At 41.6% G+C, this 22,483-nt stretch overlaps 1 protein-coding gene across 5 annotated transcripts in view; it reads right to left on the reverse strand.

Moving 5' to 3' along the window:
* PARD3B (par-3 family cell polarity regulator beta) overlaps positions 1-22,483 on the reverse strand; it is a 397,678-nt gene that overhangs the window by 41,228 nt on the left and 333,967 nt on the right. For all 5 annotated transcript variants that reach the window (XR_014618549.1, XM_084288820.1, XM_084288819.1 and 2 more), the window contains one exon: positions 6,377-6,512. Coding sequence is in view for 4 of the 5 variants with exons in the window: in XM_084288820.1 (XP_084144946.1) it covers positions 6,377-6,512 (136 nt within the window). In the remaining variant the exon portion in view is untranslated. The remainder of the gene's footprint in view (positions 1-6,376; positions 6,513-22,483) is intronic.

Genomic DNA, 22,483 nt, shown 5'->3' on the forward strand with positions numbered 1-22,483 from the left:
TGAGGCCCGGCTCCAGGCCCAATCTAATAAATACCTTAAGCATGTGCTTAGCTTCAGACATGAATTTAAATGGCATTACAGACTTGTCTCATGATTAAGAAAATGAGAGTTGTTGTAACTGGGGCCTCTTTCCAGAAGTTGAAGCAGGCCTCTTACTAATAGCCCGAGGAAGGGGAGGTCAATTTTAAAAGGAAGCGTACTTTTTTTCCCCCTGGTAGTCAGGCCCACGAGCAGCTGTATTTGATTCCATGGTATGTGGGGTGCTGACTTGCTAGGGGTCGGGACCGAGCTGTCATGGAGAAGTACATATCACTGAGGGCAAAGTGCAAAGTAGGAGCTTTAGCAACCCCTCACGAAGGCTCAGTGTTAAAATTTCAATCCTCTTCCACCTTCAGCATGTGACACTGGCCAGAGACTGACAGCGTGCACACACGTTCAAGGGAAGTGGTCACACAGTCAGGGATCTACTGAGTGGCCAACAAGTAGCCAGAAAACTATGACAGCCTATGCTGGCAGAAGCTTGCCATAAATGAAGCAAGTCACAAAGGCCCAGCTGTTGTGCAGCTCACAACTGCAACAAAGCCTTTGCACAGACCCACAGGCCAGTATAAAGCCTAGCTCTGAAAACCCCATTTCTGTGCCCATCCAGCTGTGCCCAAAGGATAAAAGTTGCGGAGCCAAGGCTCTGCACACAAGTACAGTAATTGTTCACCACACTACATGGCATGGATTCCTTGTTCCCCTCATCAATATAATTACCAATTAGAGATTTGTTTCTTACCTCCCCAAACATATTGGCAAATTAGGAAAAATATATACAACAGAAAACCTCTAGGGCCCTTCATAACATATCAGCATGATCTGTGGCAGCTGTCATGGTCTCTGTGATACCACAATCAAGTTCTCAATTTGGGCAATGTCAGAAGAACCTCTGCTAGCTGCAAGGGACACGACCGCTGGAGCATGTGGTAATGTGCAGCCTCCCAGTGCTGCCAGCCTGCGTGGAAAGCCACAGCCAGGCGGCCTGGCAGCACCACCTGCTTTTGTCCAAGTTCCTCCTGCTATTTCTATGAAGAAAGAGCAAAGCTTAGAGTCTGTCTGTCTCAGAATAACCCCCCTGCACTTAAATGAAACAAAAAGCAGCTGTGTGGTGATGAGGTACCTCATGGAATAGATGGCATGATGTATTTCTGGGATTCACAGAATATTGTAGGGTATAAAGAGTACCGGCGGGCTTTGATAAGACGACATATGGCACCAGAACTGTTTCCCTTGGTAAACAAGTGTGTACACAGCATTAAGCATGAAGACACGAGCATTTCAGACTCCCCTCTGGTTCAGTTTCCCTATGCCAAATTTAACCTTTGTGTAAGTAGGAATGACTCCAAGCAAGTTATAAGAGTCACTCTTTATTACTAGTATTAACGGAATTGAATTTGGCTCTCCTTGCATGTACCATTTGGAATAGTTTATTTTTCACATGAGGTTTGGCAGGGATTTCTCTAAAATAATTTTCCCCCAAAACCTACCCCCAAAGCCAGCCTGCAAATTTCAAAATCTCTCTGCTTGCTTAGAACAGCTTTTTAGAATATACCCCAATCTGAAACCTTCAGTATAGAGAGGTAAGTAGTGACCACAAAAAGTTATTGATTGGTGAGCTAATCATACATCCTAGTAGAATGCTTTAAATCCTCTCTTAATTAAGATGTTTTAATAACATATACTCAAATACTTCTGATCCACAGCTTTCAAAAACAGCAACACAGAGTAAGTCATTGCTTTTCTTTCTTTCTTTCTTTTTTTTTTTTTTTTAATTCAATGTTTTCTACTGACTAACAGTCTGTGGGCTCAAAGTCTGGAATTCACAGCAGTTTCTGCTATATGGTTTCACAAAGTACATAAAATTGTCACTTCTCCCATTGCGCTAGAAGACAGGAATGCTATTATTCTGGAAGTTGGAATTTTGGTTTCTAGCTGTGGTCCAACACAAATGCTGGTGAGTTTTGGGAACCTAACCTATTTGAAATGCAACATCCTGAACCTGGAATTAATTGATCGTGAAAAGTACAAACAGCTCCTTACTCATCCTGAAGTAAGCGTAGAACCCTTTGACACATTATGGAAAAATAATGCACTTCTTAACGTTCCTCTTCTTTTTTTTTTTTTCCCCGTTTGATTTTTAGGCTTGGATCCCTGCCACACACACAATAAAGTACTTGGCCTTTAACACAGACATGCATGATTCTTCTTCCATATTCTTGACTTGGAACTGACAAAACTCAGTACATTACAGGTTTGTTTCATTCAAAATGTTCAGTTAGCATCCAGAAGCAGGTTTTCTTATGTCTTTAGTCTACTTACCAACTTACAAACCTCATTTGCAAATAAAAAAGCAGCTCTTACAGCCACTTAACATAAAGTTTGGTACAGTGAAGCTGCTGTGGTCACTAACAGGTGAAGAATTATTTGCAATGTGGCCTGTGCTACACATAGTTCTTGAAAGTATATTACACAGAATATTTCAAGAATTTACTGCCACTCTGAAGGAAGGAACTGGTATTAAGTAACTTGAATTTGTACAGAGCCTGTAAGACAATCCAAGTAAATCCTCAAATAGATGATTAATTTCTCATTATTTAAATGCCTTTAAATAAAAGCATACATGCTAAATTTACAGCTCATCTTCACAGCTCCTTTGGTATTTCTTATGACCTGTTACGACTCTACGACTCTAATGCCCTGAAAAAATGCTCCATGAAAATGCTCTCTAACTCCTAGGGATACTGGCTAAGTTCTTGCAGCTTATTGCTTATAGGGTTCTCTCAGGGTCTGACTGATACTGCACTATATGATAATACCACATAGACCTATTCTCTCTGTAGGCTCCAATGGCCTTAGGATTAGGTTTGTACAGAACACTTTCATGAGTGCTTTCACTATCTGATGTTCTGCTAGGACATGAATACGTATGCACTCTGTCTTGAGCTGATGCTTCCCAGCAGACATCCTGAGTGTCAGAAAATTTCAGGGTAATCCCATAGTGTACTGACAACAACTGGCACTCTTTTTCCTTAACAGTATTTATGCTCGCCACAAGCCTGTTCTTTGGTTAACTAGGTTAACCCTCTGACCGAGGTTTACTTTAACCCTTGTGATCCACCCTGTAGAGCTGGGCTCACCATTTACCCTAGCTGTGAACCTGAAATGAAGGGGGGACGGGAGCAGGTGTAGAGGATTCCAAGGGATGCAAAACTCAGTGAGAAACCAAAACACAAAGGAACTGGAAATGAATTTCAAAGGATCTGGCTCCATAGCACAGACAGTGCTATATACATGTGTCTGTTTATGGAGACACACTAAACTGAATTATTCAGTTACTTACAAAAGGAAAAAGAACAGACTGTGGGGAAGGGAGACCAGAATGAAGGCGCAAAAGAGCAAAAATTTCATCCAGCAACAGATGAGAAGAACAGCAGAGGACTGGAAAATGGATGCAGGGGGTGGGGAATGGATGATGAGAGAATAGCAGGCCTATTTAAAATGAATTTTTGACCTTATTTTTAAAACATTTATGGATCCCAATTGCCTGTCATGAGATCATTTTGCCTTACAATGCTGGCTTTTCAACCAGCTCTGCACTTTAACTTGATTTATCCCACTTTAAAAAAAAGTAGATTGTTAGAAATACCCCTTCTATTAGAAATTCTGTCCCATTACAGTGTCAGCTAAAGGCCACTTGTCAATGTCAGCTTTATCAGAGAGAAACTCGCCTCATGAGTTCTCAGATACTTTTTGGAGGACAAGACCCCGTGTCCATTTCTGAGGCTGTGGATTTGTGACAGGATAGTGTCTTCTCAGATTATCCTCTGTAACTTCCCAACTTATCTGCATGTTTCAGGAGATGGTGAGTAGCGATTACAGCAGCTGCTATATGTTAGAAAGACATCATATAGAGAAGCTGGCTTAGGTAAAACAGCTGACTGACAAAAGCATAGGAAGAACTAATTGAGTATTAAAAATATATGCAGAGACCCACAATCTCCTTTCCAGCTGCAGCTTCCATGGTGATCTTATCTCCTGTGCGAAGCAAGAAAAATTATACCAGAAGGTTTTCCTCCTCCTCAGATGTCTCTTGACTCTTTGAAGAAAGACCTTCCGTCCTGAAGATCAGAGTAAGTTTTTATTTACAATTATGCAATTAGTCACCAGGATGTCTCTTCACTGATGAGTAAAGGTGGAAAAATTCAGCTGCTGTTCAATCTGTGTTACCACAGTACTGCTGAGGGTCAGCAGCCTGAGGCGGGTGAGATGACATTGCTTGTAAAATATCTTGAGGACTCTTCTGGCAAGATGCTTTGAGACATTTGTTTTCTTTTGAATATTTTGATTCTAATTTTGTTCCTTCATTTTTGCTTGAATTGAATGATGTAACATACATTTTAAGGGTAAAACCATATGTCAGAGTAGAATCAAGTGTTTCAGCCAGGAGTCAAGAGGGAGCAAGCTATGGCTGCAGTATTTTCCAGACTAAAAGACCGTGCCTGTGAAAGCAAGGCTGGGTAGATCAATGGATGATATTGTTGCAGTGAAGAGACCAGAAGTCTTTGAAATTTGTAAACCGCTTCAACAAGAGCAACTGTTTCAGCAACAAACTTCAGTGTATTAAAGCCCTCAAGGTAAACTCTGATTTTTGAGCAGACTACAATTCCTCACAACAAAAAATGTTTAAAAATATTCTGCATTTGAAGGACAAAAAGAAACAATCCTGGCCACTATTATTTATCAATTCAAGATTGAGATACTCAGAGCTCCCTTTCAGCGGCTCTGATTAAGGACAAGTTGCCTCACAGGAAAAGCAAGGCTTTGGAAATCAGTAATCTCACGGTATTATACCTAATAGGAAAGGCTTAAAAAGGATTACCTGGGAGAAACCTTTGTGAATCTTAGGAAACAACACTGGACCATAAATATCAGCCTCCTCTGAGGATTAATAAAACTATCAGTTTCAGATAAGAAGTAAAAAACCTCAGGCTGCTGAAGAGGTACCACTGGGCCAGTCTAGGGCCTCTGGCAGAACACTTCACACAGCATACAATTTCAGCAGAAAGAAGCATTTGATGAATATTCTCAGTTTGGTTTACAAAAGCTATTCAGAAGAAGAACAGGAAAGTTGGGCCACAAATTTTAAGGCAGTAGATTGAAGTTAACAACTCTAAGGAAAGATTATTTTACTGAAAGTGAAATTTTGGGTACCTGAATGAGAATAATATATACAAAAACTTTTTGGGGCTAATGAACAAATATAAATGTTAATTTATGTAAAAACACTCTGTATCTGTGATTGCAATAAAATCTAGTCTCACACAGGATTTTTTTGGACTATAACCCCAATCACTGAAGATTTCACTTCAACATTTGCACTGATAGTTTGGAGAACATTAAAAACGTCAGTTCAAAGCTCAGGTGCATTTAGATTCTTAAGATTTTTAACATAATTCTGTTTCTTTTTTTAACTAAAATTTCAAATTTAGCATAAATTGCATCGTATCAGAGTTACGTTTTTGAATGCTTGCTGATTATAATTACTTCTAAAGAGACAGAGTCCAACTCTGAAGTCTGCTCAGGTAGAGCTGAGTGCCACAATTGTCATCCCATAGATTACAGCTGTTGCATTAAAAATCCAGCACTCTTGACTTAATCTCAGGTTCTACCACAGGTTACTCTTCTTTAGCAGGGTACATAATATGTGTCTATGTAGTGCAATTCCTGGGTGTAAAATCAAGAAAATAGCATATTTGTAACAGTTCTACTATGGCAGTAAAATATTTTAAGACCCTTTGACAGAGAAGGAATAAGTTATTCCATTTTTCACTTTATAAAGGTGACTGAGGATGTGTCACGGTCAGATTGCTATTGTCCAACGTACAGAAGGAAAGGCAGGGGTAGACATGCCTGTATTTCCTCCCTGTCACTTTGCAGCTAAGCACAGTGAGAGCCTGTTGTTCTAATGCTGTCATTAATCCAGGGAATCACTGGATGAACTGCCAGAATACCATAAATCCTGCTGAAAAGCCTTGATGCTACCACATGTGACAAAGTTTGGCAAGGACTGCATATCTTGGACCACCTCAGGAGAGAGAAACCCTGGGCCTAGATCAAAGACAGTGAACAGGCAGGGTATTTTTTAGCCAAGTTTTCATGTTACCAGTGTTTTCTTTGGGGGTGGGGGAAACTGGCATTAAGGATTTCTCTAATTCTGTAAATCCCCCCAAGTCATGTTAGGCCGACACAAGCTTTCTGTAAAATACAAACAAATGGACACCTTCTGCAAACCCCGAATGCTGCAAGCACACTTTGCAGCACATTATAGACCTACCCAATGCTGGTCGTAATCAGACGGCTGTGTTCTTACTTCTTCGTCCTCATAGAAGGGTAAGCCCTCTCGCCTGGCCTGATGGTACTCCTTACGTAACTTCTGGATACGATCAGCATTCCCACCACCTGCACAGCCACTGAGAGAAATAAAAAATGGTAAATAACACTCGTATGTACACACACATCTAAACATGTATCAGATACCCACGGGAGCACACACAATTTCCACACCTGAGACAAATGGATCGTGGCTGTTTGACTCTTGACTTGCACAGTGCCCACAGGCTCACATCACCAATATTTTTGCCTTCTTGTATGAATACAGCTCCTAATTGTGAACTTGATCCACATTTTTAAAAAATGCTATCCTTGTCCAAAGAACTTAACAATTCCAGTACAAGACAAGAGACAACAGATGGATGCAGACAGATGGGGGAGCACAAGGAAACTTTTAACATTCCTATGAGCAGCTATAAATGGCTATCATATTTTAATAATAATGATGATGATGATGATAAGCTGCCAGAAAAATGTTTCCTTTTGCTCCCACGCTAAATGTGGAATTTCCCTAAAATTGCATTTGTTCAAGGTAAAGAATAGACTATATTCATAGAGAAGCGAAGAAAAAAGTTGTACCTCCAAGAAAACCCCACACAACAAAAACAGAAAACAAAACAAACAAACAAGCAAACAAACAAACAAAAAAACCCCAAACAACTGACAAACAAAAAAACAACCTTACTCTCAATTACACAAAGAATTAAAACATCATCTACGAAAATACAGGGCAGGCAAGAGATGGGAAAGCAAAGTACCACATCTCAATTCCATTTTTTAAAGGTAGTATTTAAGCAGCAATCCAACAAAGACTCACTTCTACGCTGGCTACGCTTCAAGCTGCCCTAGTAAAGGTAGCTGAGTTTAGTTTGTCAAGTTAAACACATGCTCGTCTTTGTGCTTTTTGACCCTGATAAACATTCCAAAACCTTACGGCTGGGCTTGCACAACTGTGGAAGCTCACGCCACTATACCTGAAAGGACTTAAAAAAAAAAAAAAAACAAAAAAAAACAACAAACTGAAAACACCTAGGAATTCTAATAAAATAAAGTACCGGCACATGAAAATTAATAAATTAAATGTTCCTCCAGACCTATTTCCAGCCCTTCTCTGGCCAGGCTGGGGCAAATACTGACCACATAGCTCAGTAGCATTTACAAACTTTCACAGGGAATTGTTATAGAATTTATCTGTAGCCACTTCTAAACTCACACTGTTGTTTGTGTAGCACATATTCATATATTTTCTTAATCTGCAACCTCAACTCTGCCTCACCAGCAAAGGGCTATAGAGATACAAACTTATTCATGAGCTCTGTGGAGCATCTTGTCATACCGCAGTCCACTATGAGTGTGCCAGAATCTAGGTAAGCCTTTTATAGGATTTGCATAGCAAACTGAGTTAGGAAAGCACACAGAGAAGACTGAACATAAACCCATCAGTTCAATAGGTAGTTTCTAATACCTAATAGCAATCTAGAATGGTGGCTAAATTAGGTTCAAAGTTAATTACCAATGGCGAGAGATCCTATGTAGAGTGCAAATGCAACTGAATATGCAGGACTGGAAGTGTTTACTGGCAGCATCAGTATGTTTCCATGAAAAAATCAAACAAATTACTCGCTTTCCCTGGATCCCAAGCTATCCAGCCCCTCTACTCTACAAAACCCCAGAGGTTTCAGGCTTCTCTAGCTGACTTATCAACCTCTTCCAGAGGAAGTTTTTCTCGTGATCTGCCAAGACAGCACAGAAAGCTTGCGCAAACTTTGTGGATTATTGAAAAAACAACCATGCCCACAGTATATTCCCTTTTTCCCCAAGACTCTTTTCATAGATAAATGCCTCTGTTCCTTGCATGGATTCTTGTCAAATAGTGGAGAACCACCTCCAGTTCGCAAGTTAAGGACTACCTAATGGGGGATATCACTTAGAACAGTGAAGCTTGGTCCACAGTTCACAAGCAATACAATACCTGTGAAATCCTCTGACTTCACTTGTGACTACAGATAATGAGTTTAATTAGGGCTGCTAAAATACAGATAAGGCCCAAAGTGCAATGCTATCCTTGTTGCTTTGCCAGCATCATTACCCAAAGCAGCACTAGCTGAGAGAAGGAAATGCTGAAATACACGCAACACAGCAGGTTTGGTTCCAGCTGGGCCGGCTCCCTGCTGCTCTTTGCAAACAGTGTTAGCATCCGCAACCAGTGGCCTGATAGCCACTGCACCCCTTTCTACCTCCAGGTATTTTGGCTGAAGAGGTTATATATATATATATATATAACCATGTATATAAATTGGGCCTGACAGCTTACTCTTTGGCAAACCTCTGCCATGCCATATTAATAAGTACAAAACCTCCCCATGAGAATGAGTAGGAACATTTGAATGAAAGATAGCACCACATGGAAAGTTATCCATCTGGATTAGTGTGAAAACACAAGCATAATCTCTGTGGAAACAAGCAGCTCCGTGAAGCCTGATTTCCTGTGCTTCTCTCCTGTGGGTTCTCTGGTGTCCGATAATGGGACTGAGTTCATGCTGCCGCGCTTCTCCCGGGCAAGGGCGTTCATCTGGACCCCTCTAATAGGCTGCTTATTTTCATGAAAATTACCTGATTTAGCATCCTTTGAACATCTAATCATCTGTCAAATCTGGTCAGAATTGGCCAGCAAGATCAGAAATCTGTGAGGAAGGTGCAGGTAACAGATCAGAAAAGGGACGATCAGTGCAATGTCAGCTTCATTTTTTCAGGAAACAGTTAGAGCTCAATGGCTCATTTTTTTCTCCATCACTGTTTACAGGCACAAATGTAAAAGACATTGGCTTTTGAAAGAGCTGCATATCTAGCTTACCATGAAAGTTTTACCCACTCCTGAGTAATGTGAGATGAATATGATGCCCTGTGCAATGCTCGTGAAACAGTTCTGAATTTCAAGTTGGCTCCTGACAATTATGTGAATATATGAACCACATTCAAGCTCACCAGATGAATTCAATCAGCACTGTGCAAATATCGCATACATAATCTATTAGTTTACCCCAAAGAAACTGAAGCATTGAATTCAAACAGAATGAAGTCATCAGTAATAAAAAAAAGAAACTGATAAGGCAATATTAAAAAAAAAAAACACAACACAATTTTCAAAGATTTGCAGAGAAGATCATACATTGACTGTAAACTATTCTCCCATCTGCCTATAAGTACATAATTAAAAAATATTGGTTTGATCAGATAGCAGTTCTCAGACAGGGCTGGTAAATGAATACCAGTTCAAATGTTTGGGATGCATGACTATTTATACTGAAAAGGAACCTGCACTTACAGAAGAAATACAAAAACAATACTCCAATCAGAGTCAATTTATATTAAGGAGACTTATTGGAGCTTTTCCCCAGCCTAGTAAGTACAGCAGACGGATTTCTTTTACAGTAGCTTTACATTTAATGTAGTGCTCCTTCCTTTAGGAGACATAAATATTACAGTCCTCATGGTATCCACAGTATCATGCAAAACTCACTCCTCTGACATGGCTCCCTGCAGTATATGGTCGACAGAGAAGCGTGCAATGACACATTTGCCATTCTCCCTAGCGTGCTTGCAGGCTCCAACAGTTAACCTGCTCATGGACTTCTCAACCACCATGAGAAAGCTGTACGAGAAGCATCCACTTTGCATTTTGTGACTGGTTTCAGAACTATTTCCTAGAACAGTGCTATACTTACAGAGACTAGTTAGAAGTAGGTGGTGGTGGGATGGACCCTAAAGCTTTTTGTGGAAGTTTTAAACTAACACATAGGTGTGGAAAAAAGACTTGGAGAAACTTTACAAGGTGATTGGTGAAGACTGAGATGCTGATTTTAAACAGTAGCAAAAACTCTCCATACTTCCAAGCCACAAGCAAGCAATCTTAAGAGAAGTTCAACAGTTGTTTGAATAAGCTGCACATACTGCAAGGACCTTTGCTGGAAATAATAACAACAACAATAATAGCAGTTATCTTACTAGAACAATCAAAAGAGGAAAAAGCACTTTCCTGCCAGCCATTCCGTAGTTTTGCCAGTTACAAGCCTTACAAACCAAAGCTTTCTTCTGGCTTGGAAGAAAGAAAAAAGAAGTCTGAACATTCATCATTCCTGGGTTGCTGGGGCTGTATAACTAACGAGATTAACTGCCCCAAATCACGTTTTTCTGCCTTATCCCTGAATATGCCTAAGTCCCAATACAGGTTTCACTCTGACCACTGCGACCGCAAGGAGAACCGCTGCGAAACAGCCACTCCAACCATACAGCTGGCATAGGTGTCCCAAAACAAAGTGTAAACTGTGCTTTGGCACAGCTGTTATCTTCAAGCTATCTCTAATCCTATGCAAAATATGACCACGAAATTTTATCTCTTCTTTATCTCTGAAGAGCTAGATGAGCAAGCACCACAGCAATAACATTTGCAATACGACAGACAAGTTATTTTTTTCAAAGAATCAAAAGATTATCGTCAGTATTTAATACGTATGGCTCAGATTTTACACAATAAAATCTCCCCTCCATTCTTCCTTTGAGTAGCTCATCTGGATTTCAATCATTCAGGTTGAAAATGTCATTTTTTAAATTAATGACTTCTTAACTGCAGCTCTCTAGATAGCACAAAATTAAAAACAAGTGTTGCACGTACAGGCGAAGATGAACCACTTAAGGCTGTATATAAACATACATTTAAAGAGGCAATAAACATTTTGTTTCCAGTGGTTTTCCTAAACACATTAATATTGCACAGGCCACTTTGCCAGCCACTTACTTCAAACACTGATTTCACCCAGCTGACTGTCAGCCTTTAAACAAACTACTTGTGCTTCCAAGTGGAAAAAAAAAAAGTGTTTTTTAGTGTAATTTCCATTAACAAACAAAACTTAATTCACTGACTCAAGAGAAGGGACAATCTTCCATTCACAATTTGCCATAAACCCAAACTAGCTGTTACATACCGCAGGGAACGTACTGGTCTGCACAGGTATACAATGCAAAGGAGTCCAAAGGAGCATGTAAGAGAATATTTCATTCAGGATAAAATTTTCATTCTGGAGTTATAATAAAGAAATATTCAAGTATGTTACTCTTTCAATTCCAGACCTTGTCTTCCTACTCTAAAGTATTACGTTGCTTATGAAGATATTTCTGAACCTTAGCAGTAAGAAGGAATGGTGGCAAGCGATAAAAAGAAAATCGATGATAAGAACATAATCCTACAGTATTTCAGCTTTCATCTCGGTCAGCCACTGAGAGAGCAAGTTTAGGAAGAAATGAACATTTGTTGTTTTCATATGCACTTGGGTGAATGATACTGCAAGAAAAGACTTGTCAGAAAGTGGCACCACTGATATTACCTTGGAGGTCTGCGAATCCTGCTCTAAGAGCTGTACCTCTCTAGCCACCGGATCCATGCACACCATTTCACTGGTCTCCGCAATGCTTGCTTTCTTGGTCTGGGCAGGACTATACCCCCTGCACATGCAAGTAGGAACTTTATCAACACAAAAGGGGCCCCAGCAGGACATTTGATTTGGAAACTGTGCAAAGTGGCTGGAAGGAAGGCTGAGCCCAGTTCCACTTACACAGGGCTGCCCCTCATAGATGGGCTGCCTTGAGAAGCAGTAGATGGATATGTAGATGGATATGTAGCTCCCTAACTGAAAGTACATAGATACAAAGCCAAGAATCACAAATAAACTGCAGGAAAACCAACTACCCAGAAGAAGCTATTTACATCTGTTTGAGTGTATTTAACTTGCACACTGAAGTTCCCGAGTCTGTTTTACCGATACTCTGTATCTGCTTTACAATACTTAACAAAGTCATAACTGTCCCTCAGCATAACATATGCTGTCACCTTTCAGTTCTTCAGACTAACATAAAAGCAGTACAACCACTGATGTCCAAAAGGTCAAAGACTCCTAGGGCAGCACATGACTACCATTTGTCTGAATGTAAATCGAGTCCTATTGACCCTGTAACATCACTACTGACCCCTTGACATTAGGAGCTTAGTGGAGAGAAAGACGATGATATTCTTACCGACTCATTATGAAGAAAGAAGGAGAGTGAGCCTTGCACGATATGAATTAGCAGCGTCATTAACCTTTTCTTCCCCCAAATAGCTCCTAATATGTTTACAGAAGCCTCACCCGAACTATTTGAGGATTGAGACCAACAGATTTGTATCACTTTCAGTTTTTCCAAACTGTTTATACAATACTTCTCAGTGGCTTGACATAAAGCATCCTTTTCTGTCCTTTCAAATGACATACAACACCTTTTCCTGTTTGTCATGGCAGATGGCCTAGACATTCAGATGAGCACCATCTTTCCAATCCAGGTCACTTTTCATCTCTTTTGCCCCCCTTTATAATTTATAGCTGGCTACAGTTGGACAGAAATAAAGGTATAGCCTAGTTCTTTGCTTTAGGGAAACAAAATGGGCACATTAAGGCTTAACTTCACTGTAACAACAGAATGGTACTTGCTACTCCAACAGAAACATGAGGAAAAAGAAGACAGGAAAAAGAAAAAAGGAAAGGAAAAAAAAAAGAAGGGAAAAATTGAAAGAAAAAAGAAAAAAAGGAAAACAGGAAAGGACACTTTCTTGTTAGCAGCCGGTTTGTCATCTTTACTTCACAGAAAAGATTATTTTTTTCTTTTCTTTTCTACTCAGTGTATTGTGCCTCATCAAAAAAGCAATCACCAGACTAACTACTAATAAAAAAAGACGCCTTACAGTTCAGGCTGGTTAATGACAATGCCTGCTCCTGGCATGTGACCAGTTTACTGCCGTCTTGTTGATCCGAGATGTGCACGTGTCTCCAAAGGGCTAGGAAAGCAGGGAGATTAGGGACTCGGCTGCTGACAACAACCAAACTCTCTATAAACAATACACAATGAAAATAATGAAAAACAGATTTTCCTGGTATTTTCAGTAGCCTCTAGACAATGCAACAGTTTCTGGTTTCTTCACTAAAGATGATATCAATTATGCCTTTTATCTATCATGCAGATGTCACGTGTGAGGCATAATTGAGGGCCTTCTCTCCAAGGTAATTTCTTCTGGATTTACACGGCAAAGTACTTAAATTGCCTTTTTTGGCACTTTGTATTACAACACGGCTTGGGAGGGGGTATTTTACTTCCCTGATCTAAAGCAGCTGGCATATTTACAATAGATAGGTCACATCAACACACAGCGCAGATTTTCAGCCCTCCAACTCCATTTACTGTGGCTCTAACAATTCAACAAAGCAAACGCTGAATGCTAAACTCTTGTGTGGAAATGTAGCTCTGTTCCTTAATGGCTATCACACCTGCCTGCGACTGGCAGCCAGGTTTTTTCATTTGCAGACTCTTGCTTTTTTGCACTACAGTTTATTAAACTTACTGCTAAAGCTGAAATAATAAGTACTTTACAGACTTCCAATGAATTAGCCATTCCAGAGTCCCTCTGGAATTCCCTTTAGCACACACAAAGCAAAAGCAGGAGGGAGAGAAGGTGACAATTCACCGCAGTCTTAATTTCTGCGCTCCCTTGTGAGGGAAGAGTCGAGGATCTAAGAACTTGCTCGCAGCAGATGATGCTGTCCACGTTCTAAAACACACTTTGTTGGAAACTACAAAGCCAGGAGTAACTATCCATTTTCTCTGAGAAATTACCTCTCCAAGTTTCACACAAGAGACTATATTCGGTTCTTTGTTGCAAACAAAAAAATTCCTGTCATTACCAGAATGGCAGCAACTAATCCTCTACGTTGTTCATTTTTATAATATCTGGCCCAGGTAGAAATAAGGTACAAATCTCAATTCAGAAGTCTCTGTGTCTGTAATCCTGTTACTGATAAAGTTTATGCTTTAAAATAAATAAATGAATTAATTTATACCATCTACAAAGCATCAGGGAAAGTCATAGCACTCAGTCAATTCACATCCTTACTACAAAGGTTTTTTTGTTTGTTTGTGTTTCTAATAAATGATCGCTGGGAGGATAACATTAATCCAGTATTAGGACCTTTACGGGAAAAAAAATACAAATGTAATTTATCTTTTTTAACTGTCAGCTGCATTTCTAAAGCTTAAAAGTCTGTAGCTTCCAGCGGCCTTTTGTCTTTCTGCCATGGTAGGAATATCTTGGACAGCTGTAAGAGCTTTGTAAGCTATCTTTCTCAAAATCCATTAGCTAATTCAAGGAACCTAATTAGAGCTGCCATTTTGATGGAGCATATTGAATGTTCTGTATAAACTAGTAACACCATCAATGTTTATTAAAAATTGCAAGAACCAAAGCTCTCAGCTCGATATAAATATTAATGGACAGATACACAATACTTACTGAAATACAGATAGTGTGTTCACAGAAATACACACAGGTATACTTAGAGTAACAATCCAGTGTGATGTCTTTATTCCCAAAGGCTGAAGTACGGAAGCAAAATCCAGGGACTATTTTACACAAACTGCTGAAAATTGACTGGCTTCCATTTACACTATCCTTATGCACATTAAAGGAAGCAAAGCACACTGAGGATGAGTCGTTTCTTGTGTTTTTCCTGAGTAGTGTGCTGACAATTTGGAGCGTATTTAGAGCTTACCTCAAGAATGCTCTCCAGCTGGAACTGTTTTTTAGCCCTCTTAACCTAGCCACTCCAATCACCGTACTTTGTAGACATTTACACGTACTCCACTACTGCACTGTTTAAGGGCTCCCAAAGATTCAAAGGGAATTTACACTGTAGAGCTAAAATGCAAGCTTTGCTGTAGACAGCAACAAAATCAGTAAAAGGAGCCAGACATCTGGAGCAATGCTCTCCTACGTTCTGCTGTGTAAAAGCCCAACTATAATGAAAAAGCAACTCTCAGACAATGATACAAGACACGAAACACTGACCATTCTAAGAATATCTCAGAGATCTAATTAGGTTAGGCTGTACAAGCATATGCCTTTGGCTGCAGAAATGCAAAGTTTTCTGGCTACTTCACAGCTTTGTTTTTAACTCGATACTTCATAAATGAACTACAGAAAACCTCATATGTTACCATTTCAATTTGACGTACGCTTTCGTACGCATCTAACAGTGCCTGGATTCTATTTATATGTACAACTGAATATACGTGCATAGAAAAATCATCGGATTTGCTACAGAAAGACAGCAGATGTTCTTATTAAGCCACTGGCACATGCAAGGTGAAGCATGGAAGCCTTATAAGGAAAACATTTTACGTTCTAACTACAAGCTAAAGAAAAGCAAAGATAACAAATTAAATTATTTCGCATGTATCTTACTATCCGTGAGCTGAAGGCACAGCAAACAAAAGCACTATTCAGCATGCTAGGATGACGCTCACAATACATGGAGCTTCTCACAGAGGGGAGCAGAAGCCATACGCACTCCTTGGAACACCCTAACTCCACTACAGCGATGCAGAGTTCACTTGCTCTGAATACAGACTAGCATGACACATGAAGCATTGAACAGACGTGCAAGAGGAACACTGTTAATTATATTTCTTACACTGTAGTAGTGCAAGGGGGCTAAAAATTTTGTAACGACCTTATCACGGGGACAATCCTGATGGGAAATTCATTTTAGCTCTCTGATAGGGCAGCGTTTCCAACTGATAACTGAGATCTGAGCAGTTTCACAGGAACACGCTCGAAAGTCAAAACAACAGTTACCACTAGCTTCTCTCAGGAATTATAAATGGCAAATTTAGCTTGTGGTTATTGCTCAACAGAAACCCTGCCAGATGCCGAAGCAGTTGATGGATTTTGCAAAGTTCTGCTGCCTTCAGGGCCACCCTGCCTACCCCAGCAGCACCTCCCTCCCCTCCACGGGCACCTCTCCCCCGCACAGCACAGCATTTTTGCTCACGTTTGCGATGGCTGGGGAGTGCACATTCCCTTCAGCTAGCTTTCATCGCAAGCTCCACATCAACAGAATTAAACATTTTACAAGCTGAACTGTATTTCGGAGAAATATTTCTGCACTCAAGGGCCTAAATTAGCAGTGGAACTTTATTACTTTTTATTCTGCAGCCCATGGAAGCTCTCAGACTTCCAGGCATGCGCAGCTTCTCTTGCTCCTTCCTCTTGTGGCTGCAGCTGCACCACACCTCTCTGAAAGGACTCCCCTTTTTCCACTCGGAGAGGTGGGGGCAGATTTTTGAGTGTTGAAGATGAAAGGTGAAGAACTGTTCCTTTTCAGTAATTGGGTTGAAAAATGTTAAATTAAAACAGAAAAAAGGCAAAGTCATGGAATCTTCAAGCTACACACAATCACCTCCTCATACATCTCACCTGGAAGAGGAAGAGCAAGCCTGCATCTCTGCATTTGGTTGGGATGTCTCAGACACCCTGAAGCAAGTGTTCTGGTTCAGGCCCATCCCTAGCCCTGCCGAATGATTCCTCTCTCTTTTCCCAAATAAAAAGGAAACACTGTTCTGCACCTTCTGATTTTCTCTGTTTACATTTGCTCATATGGTTTCAAGTGGTGCGTTTAGATAAACAACTTACAAATCCTCACATGTGTTTTGTCTCGCTGCACTCATTCTCTGTTCTCACCCTGATGTTCCGAAGTTTTCCCTTCGTACCTTTCAGCCGAGGATGCCAGTTTCCTTGGCCCCTTACCAGCTTCTCACACAAGTGCATCCCCGTCCCGTGGGCTGTTCTAGCACCTTCCCCGATGCATCTAGGTCAGCGTCTCGCCTTCCAGCACTCCTTGAGCACCATCTCCCAGAAGCTTTTCACAAAGCAGTCTGCCAGTACCGATCAGGCTGCAGGTGGTTTGGGGCACCCAACAACACTTCTTCCTTTCTGCACTGCTTCAATATATAACACATTAACAGGGTATATATGTTCATGTATAACATGTTAACAGAGCATTAAGCTCACAGGGTCAAGCTCTCACAAGAAAAGACGTCCCTTTACTCTGAGGCACACACTCACTGCCAACCACGCTGCCCTGATCCAGCTCCTGCCTATATACATGTCTTTGATCCTCCCCATCCCCTGGGCTGCTCCAGCTATTCCTGTCCTACCCCTCCATGGCATTTCTTAGGATTTTGCATTCACCTCGGCTTTCCCTTTCCCTCCCCTAAGGTGGATCACAATGGCAAGGGGACACTGATCGTACCCAGGTCACCTTGGTGCTCTCTGCTGCACCGGGAGCCTCCCTGGTCCCTGCAGCCGGGAGAACCTACTGCTGGAAAAGCACGTCTAGGCGCTGGCAGCTCAGGACTAGCGCTTTTGGTGAAGTCAGCAGCCAAGTTTCCATCATGTGTGTGGGAAGTACTCTAAATCTTATAATTTAGTCAAATTGTCAACGTTCAAGGGGTGGCAAAAGGCACAGTCTGGTATAAGACTAGGCTGTGTTCCCTTCCTAAATATAAAGGCCCTGTTCCAGAGGATGGGAAGACTACAGCTTCTTATTGAAAGTATCATATGCTGCTTATTTTTACCTTTTCCACAGACAAACCAACCCCTTGCCTCCTCCCTCCCAGCCCCCCAAAACAGCTGTCATCATGTTCCAGAGAAATTCGGCTTCAGCACACCTCCTACATAGGCATTTTCAACCCAAATGGTTGAAGCCTGGTTATTAGCAGACAGAAACATGTTTTTCTAGTGGAAGTCAGGCCTGCAGCTCCTGTGGCAAGTGGAGCAGTAGGGGGCTGTATGACTGACCCCCAGCCCGCCCGCCAGCACTGCTCATGCCTGGCACCGAGTCCTGCTTCCCGGTCCCGAAGGCAGCACAAAGCAGGTTTGCTCCCAAGGTGTGAGCGCTCCCAACAACCACCACACCACAGCCACCTCCGAGGCACAGCCTGGTGAGCTCGCAGCACTCCTGCATGTGCTCCAGATTAAGCTGTAGTCAGCTTAATGAGCGGCTTAATTGATGAGTGCTACTTCCTTCACTTGTCCATTAAGATAAGTACAGCACATGGACATTTCAACCCATCAAAGACGAGAAAATGCATTAATTTTGGTTTTCTTAGAGCTGTTAATAAATCTGACACTGTCTGGCAGTTTTCTTCATTTCCTACCATTTGACAGATACTGTGATCGCAAGTTACAGAAGATGTTTTTCCTCTGAAATTATCACTCTGGTAATACAAGACAGAAGGAAACTTTATCAAGATACCAAGAAGCTGGGTATCGTTTTTATTTTTAACTTTCTGTGACTGGTTTGTGAGTATCTCTATCTGATCAAAAAATAAAATCCATCTAGTGCTATTAAAAATATGTAGGCACACATTACAGATGACTGCATTACGGCAAAGAGTCACGCTGTGTGTTTATTAGCAAAAGTTAGTATTCCTCTCATACAATCAGCCTGGCTCTACTGAGATCTCTCTACTGTAGAACCTCCTGCAACTGTTTTCTGCCTCTTTTTCTCTCTCAAATTGACATTTGTATGGAATCAAGAAAAATCTTCCTTAATAATTTTTCATTACTAATGGATTTTTTTTGGTATGTGTGTTTGGGAGGAGGGAAGGCAAAGGGCAGGAAAAAGCAGCTTTAAGTGCTCTGCAAATGATCCTCCCGAATCTGGGCCTCATAAATCCTATCAAATGTTATATTTCATCAATAGACTGCAAAAGCTTTTTCTCTGCAATGATGAAGCCTGGCTTTAAAATTTATGGTTTCATTTTAGAAATGGACTATAAAAAGAGTCTGACTTAGCTGTCTATCAACCACGGCTGACATTAGCAAGTTAGGTGTGGACTTTCAAAGTGTTATATGTATTTTTTATTTATATAGATGCACGTACATACATACAGAGAAATATGAGGACATATGGGCTTGCGCATGCTAAATACACAGCCTTTTTTGTCTTTAAAAAAAACACATTTTCTTCCAACGCATGAGGTATTCAGCAGATTAGATTGCAAAGTGATAAAAGTCTCCAGACCAGAGCTGGCTCAAAGATCTGCAGCAACACCAGCAAATTGCATTTTGCTGCTCAAATGATGGAGGATAAAGTAGTTTATTTTGCTCTCATTCGTGGGGTGGTAAAATGCAATTCAGCAACGATAGAGCAGGTTTCAGGGGGAGGCAGTGGAGCTTTCAGAAGACTTGGGTGAGGGGAATGGCAAAAGGGCAGGAAATAACGAGAAGTTTTAAGGCTGTGGGAGACAATTAGTGAAGGCCCAGGACTGGGGAGGGAGGGGGTGCAGAGCTGCTGCACCTCTTGTGCAGGGGGATGGAGGCAGGTGGGCTGCCCGGCCTCTGTACAACTCTTTGCCCCTGCTCTCTGCCACAAGCCCCAGAAACAAGCCTGGCTCCTGAGAGCCGCTCCTGCCTGCTCTCCTGCGCTGCTGGGCCAAAGGAGAGAGCTGAGAACATGAAGCCTGTTCCCGTCGCTGAAACTATGGATGGAGCCACGTGGGTGCAAGAGCTGTCCCTCACAAGCATCCTCTGAGCAGTGACAGCAGCAGCTTCCTCAGAGGGGAGGAGGAGACAGTCAGTGCATGCTGCCGCAACACCCGCTCCTCCTCTCCTCTATCGCCACCAAAACCAGAGGTCTGCAGCCAGCGGCTACTGTGCAGTTCCCTCTATGCCTAAGTAAGCCTCCACGGTAACATTTCTCACGGAAGCATTGCTGTTGTCCCATCTCCTCCTGCCAGAATGCTTGAAAAAATAAACCACACTGAAAGCGGAAAAACAGATAAATGAAGTAAAATAGCTGCAGCTGAGAACGTGAGGCTCCGCTCTGAACGCAGGGGAGCCCACCTCTCCACCCGCTACAGAAGAACCTAGTTTCCGAAGTCAGACAATTAATGATGGATTATGTGAATACAGCAAATCAGATCATGCTGCTGAAGCATTACAAGAACCAAACGGAAGAGCAGTTAATCTAAATCTCATGTGGGATGGTTCCTATTGCACGTTGCCATCCTTGCTGCCGGGCCCAGCTGTAACGTCAGTTTTGGTGGCAACTCATAGAAGCAGCCGGAGGTCCTGTTCCTCATTATGGAACGGGGAGAAATCTCACCCTGGGGAACAAGGCCCAGGCTGACAAGTGAATATTGAAGCAAAGGTCTGGGAGAGGAGGGGGAAGGGACAGTGGTTAATGGTAAATGCTTTCTGAGTCAAGAATGAGGAAACAAAGCTCTTCTTCCACAGCCTCTCTTCTGTAACACAATCAATACAGAAAACAACCCCTCGTGGATGCTGAGGACATGGCCTGGGGTCACCCCTGCAATAAGCTCTCAGGGGGCCCTGGCAAAGGTTCCTCTCACCGGGGAGGTGCTGCAGGGCAAGGCAGGGCTGGACTCCTCCTGCAGCTCCTGCTCTCGGTATGCCGGGAGCCTGCAGCTCACCACAGGTATTGGCGGAGTGTGTTAGCAAGGGAGACTCCTTTGTTTGGTGCCATCAACCAGGGGAGCACGCAGGGAAAACACCATCCATCCATATTTTGCAATTCAATTCCTGTGCTGGTTCTGGCACTGTTTCCACTGTCAGTATACAAAACATCGCAGCCACAACAACTTATGGAAATGAGAGGAGCTGGAGCTGCCTGTATTTTCACCAAAGGATATTTGTAATAATGAAGGGAAATTTTATAGCACCTTGATCTACAGACAACATGTCTCTGTAACTCTACATTTTTTATTGGAAGGGGACACACTAGCAGTATCATATTATCTGAACAGAAGTAACTTACGAAAATGAAGAGACTAAAATAAAATCTTGAAATGTTTCAGATTCATATAGGTTAACGCAATTTATCAATCAAAATCAGGTCACTATTGTTTTAGTGTCATGACAGTGTTTTCAAACACAAACACACACACCCTACAGCAGATCAAGAGTAACTCTAGCAGTGTACTTTCTTCTACAGTTTCCCTGTAATGTTTCTCTTTGAAGGCTTCAAAATAATCAAACAACTCAGCTTTCCCTAGAACTCTTGGACTTTTTCAAACCTGAATTAACTCTCCTCTACACAAACCTTCTGCAAAGAAGCTCCTGGCACTGTTCATATTTTTAAAATCTTTTCTTACCATTTCTTAATTTCTTCTCTTTTAAAAATCTTTTCATTTGACTTTTTCTCCCCAAGGTGGATTTTTTTTTTTTCTTTTTGGTAATTCTTTTTGCTTTCCTTGCCTCTTTCGTTTTTGTTTCTTTCCTAAGACTTATCTCCAGCTTTTTTTTTTTTTTTTTTTTTTTTGGTATTTTCCTTGAGCTCTTATGAAACCCTGACCTGTTCACAGAAAAAAAACCACAACCACCACCAACAAAAAAACAGAGCTCAAGGGTTAATGTTTTACCCCTTACTCACCATCCTGTATCTGGCTGCAGTCAACAGCAACCAAAATTCATCATCATCAATGGATTTTCACTGACATGCACTGTATTTGCTCACATAATGGCCCCATATATTGCCTTTGAAACGAGGGCGTGACCATTGCTGAGATATATTCCCAGGAGTCAGTAATTGGCATTGCTGCAGGACATATTTGCATAGTGTTTTGAAGGCAGACCTGCAGAAAAACAGGCTTTGAAGTTCTTTTGGATGGTACTGCGCTCTCAGCAGGACACATCAACATTAACCTAAGCACGTTCTCTTTGGATTGGAGCAGGCCATTAGCTGGCTGGTTTGGAGCACGAGGGAAACAGGCACACGTCTGCCTCTAAAAGGTCAGGCAAACACATGAGGGTACAAGACCTTCCCAAAATCTGCAGTGAGCTCCAGGCTAAATGCTGTAGGCTGGAGTGGCCTCGCTCCAGCTTCTGACAGGCATCCTCCTTATCTCTGCATACTTTTGGGATGGCCTCAAATCTGTCAAGACCACCTTTGGGATACTTGCAGACAAAACACCCCTGCAATGCCCCAGTCAGAGACAGGGCTCTCCGTGCAACAGGCCCTGCACAGATGCAAAATAAAAGGAAAGCTCTGTTCCCCCTCAACAGAAATTACGGAAACAGTAAAGGCAGGTGGGGGAACACAAGACAATATGGAAACAACACTGGTCAGCAAGATGCCTGGCAGTGGTACTTAGCATTTGAGGAAGGTGG

This window comes from Netta rufina (assembly GCF_964035555.1).
Source record: "Netta rufina genome assembly, chromosome: 6".
Lineage (NCBI taxonomy): Eukaryota > Metazoa > Chordata > Aves > Anseriformes > Anatidae > Netta > Netta rufina.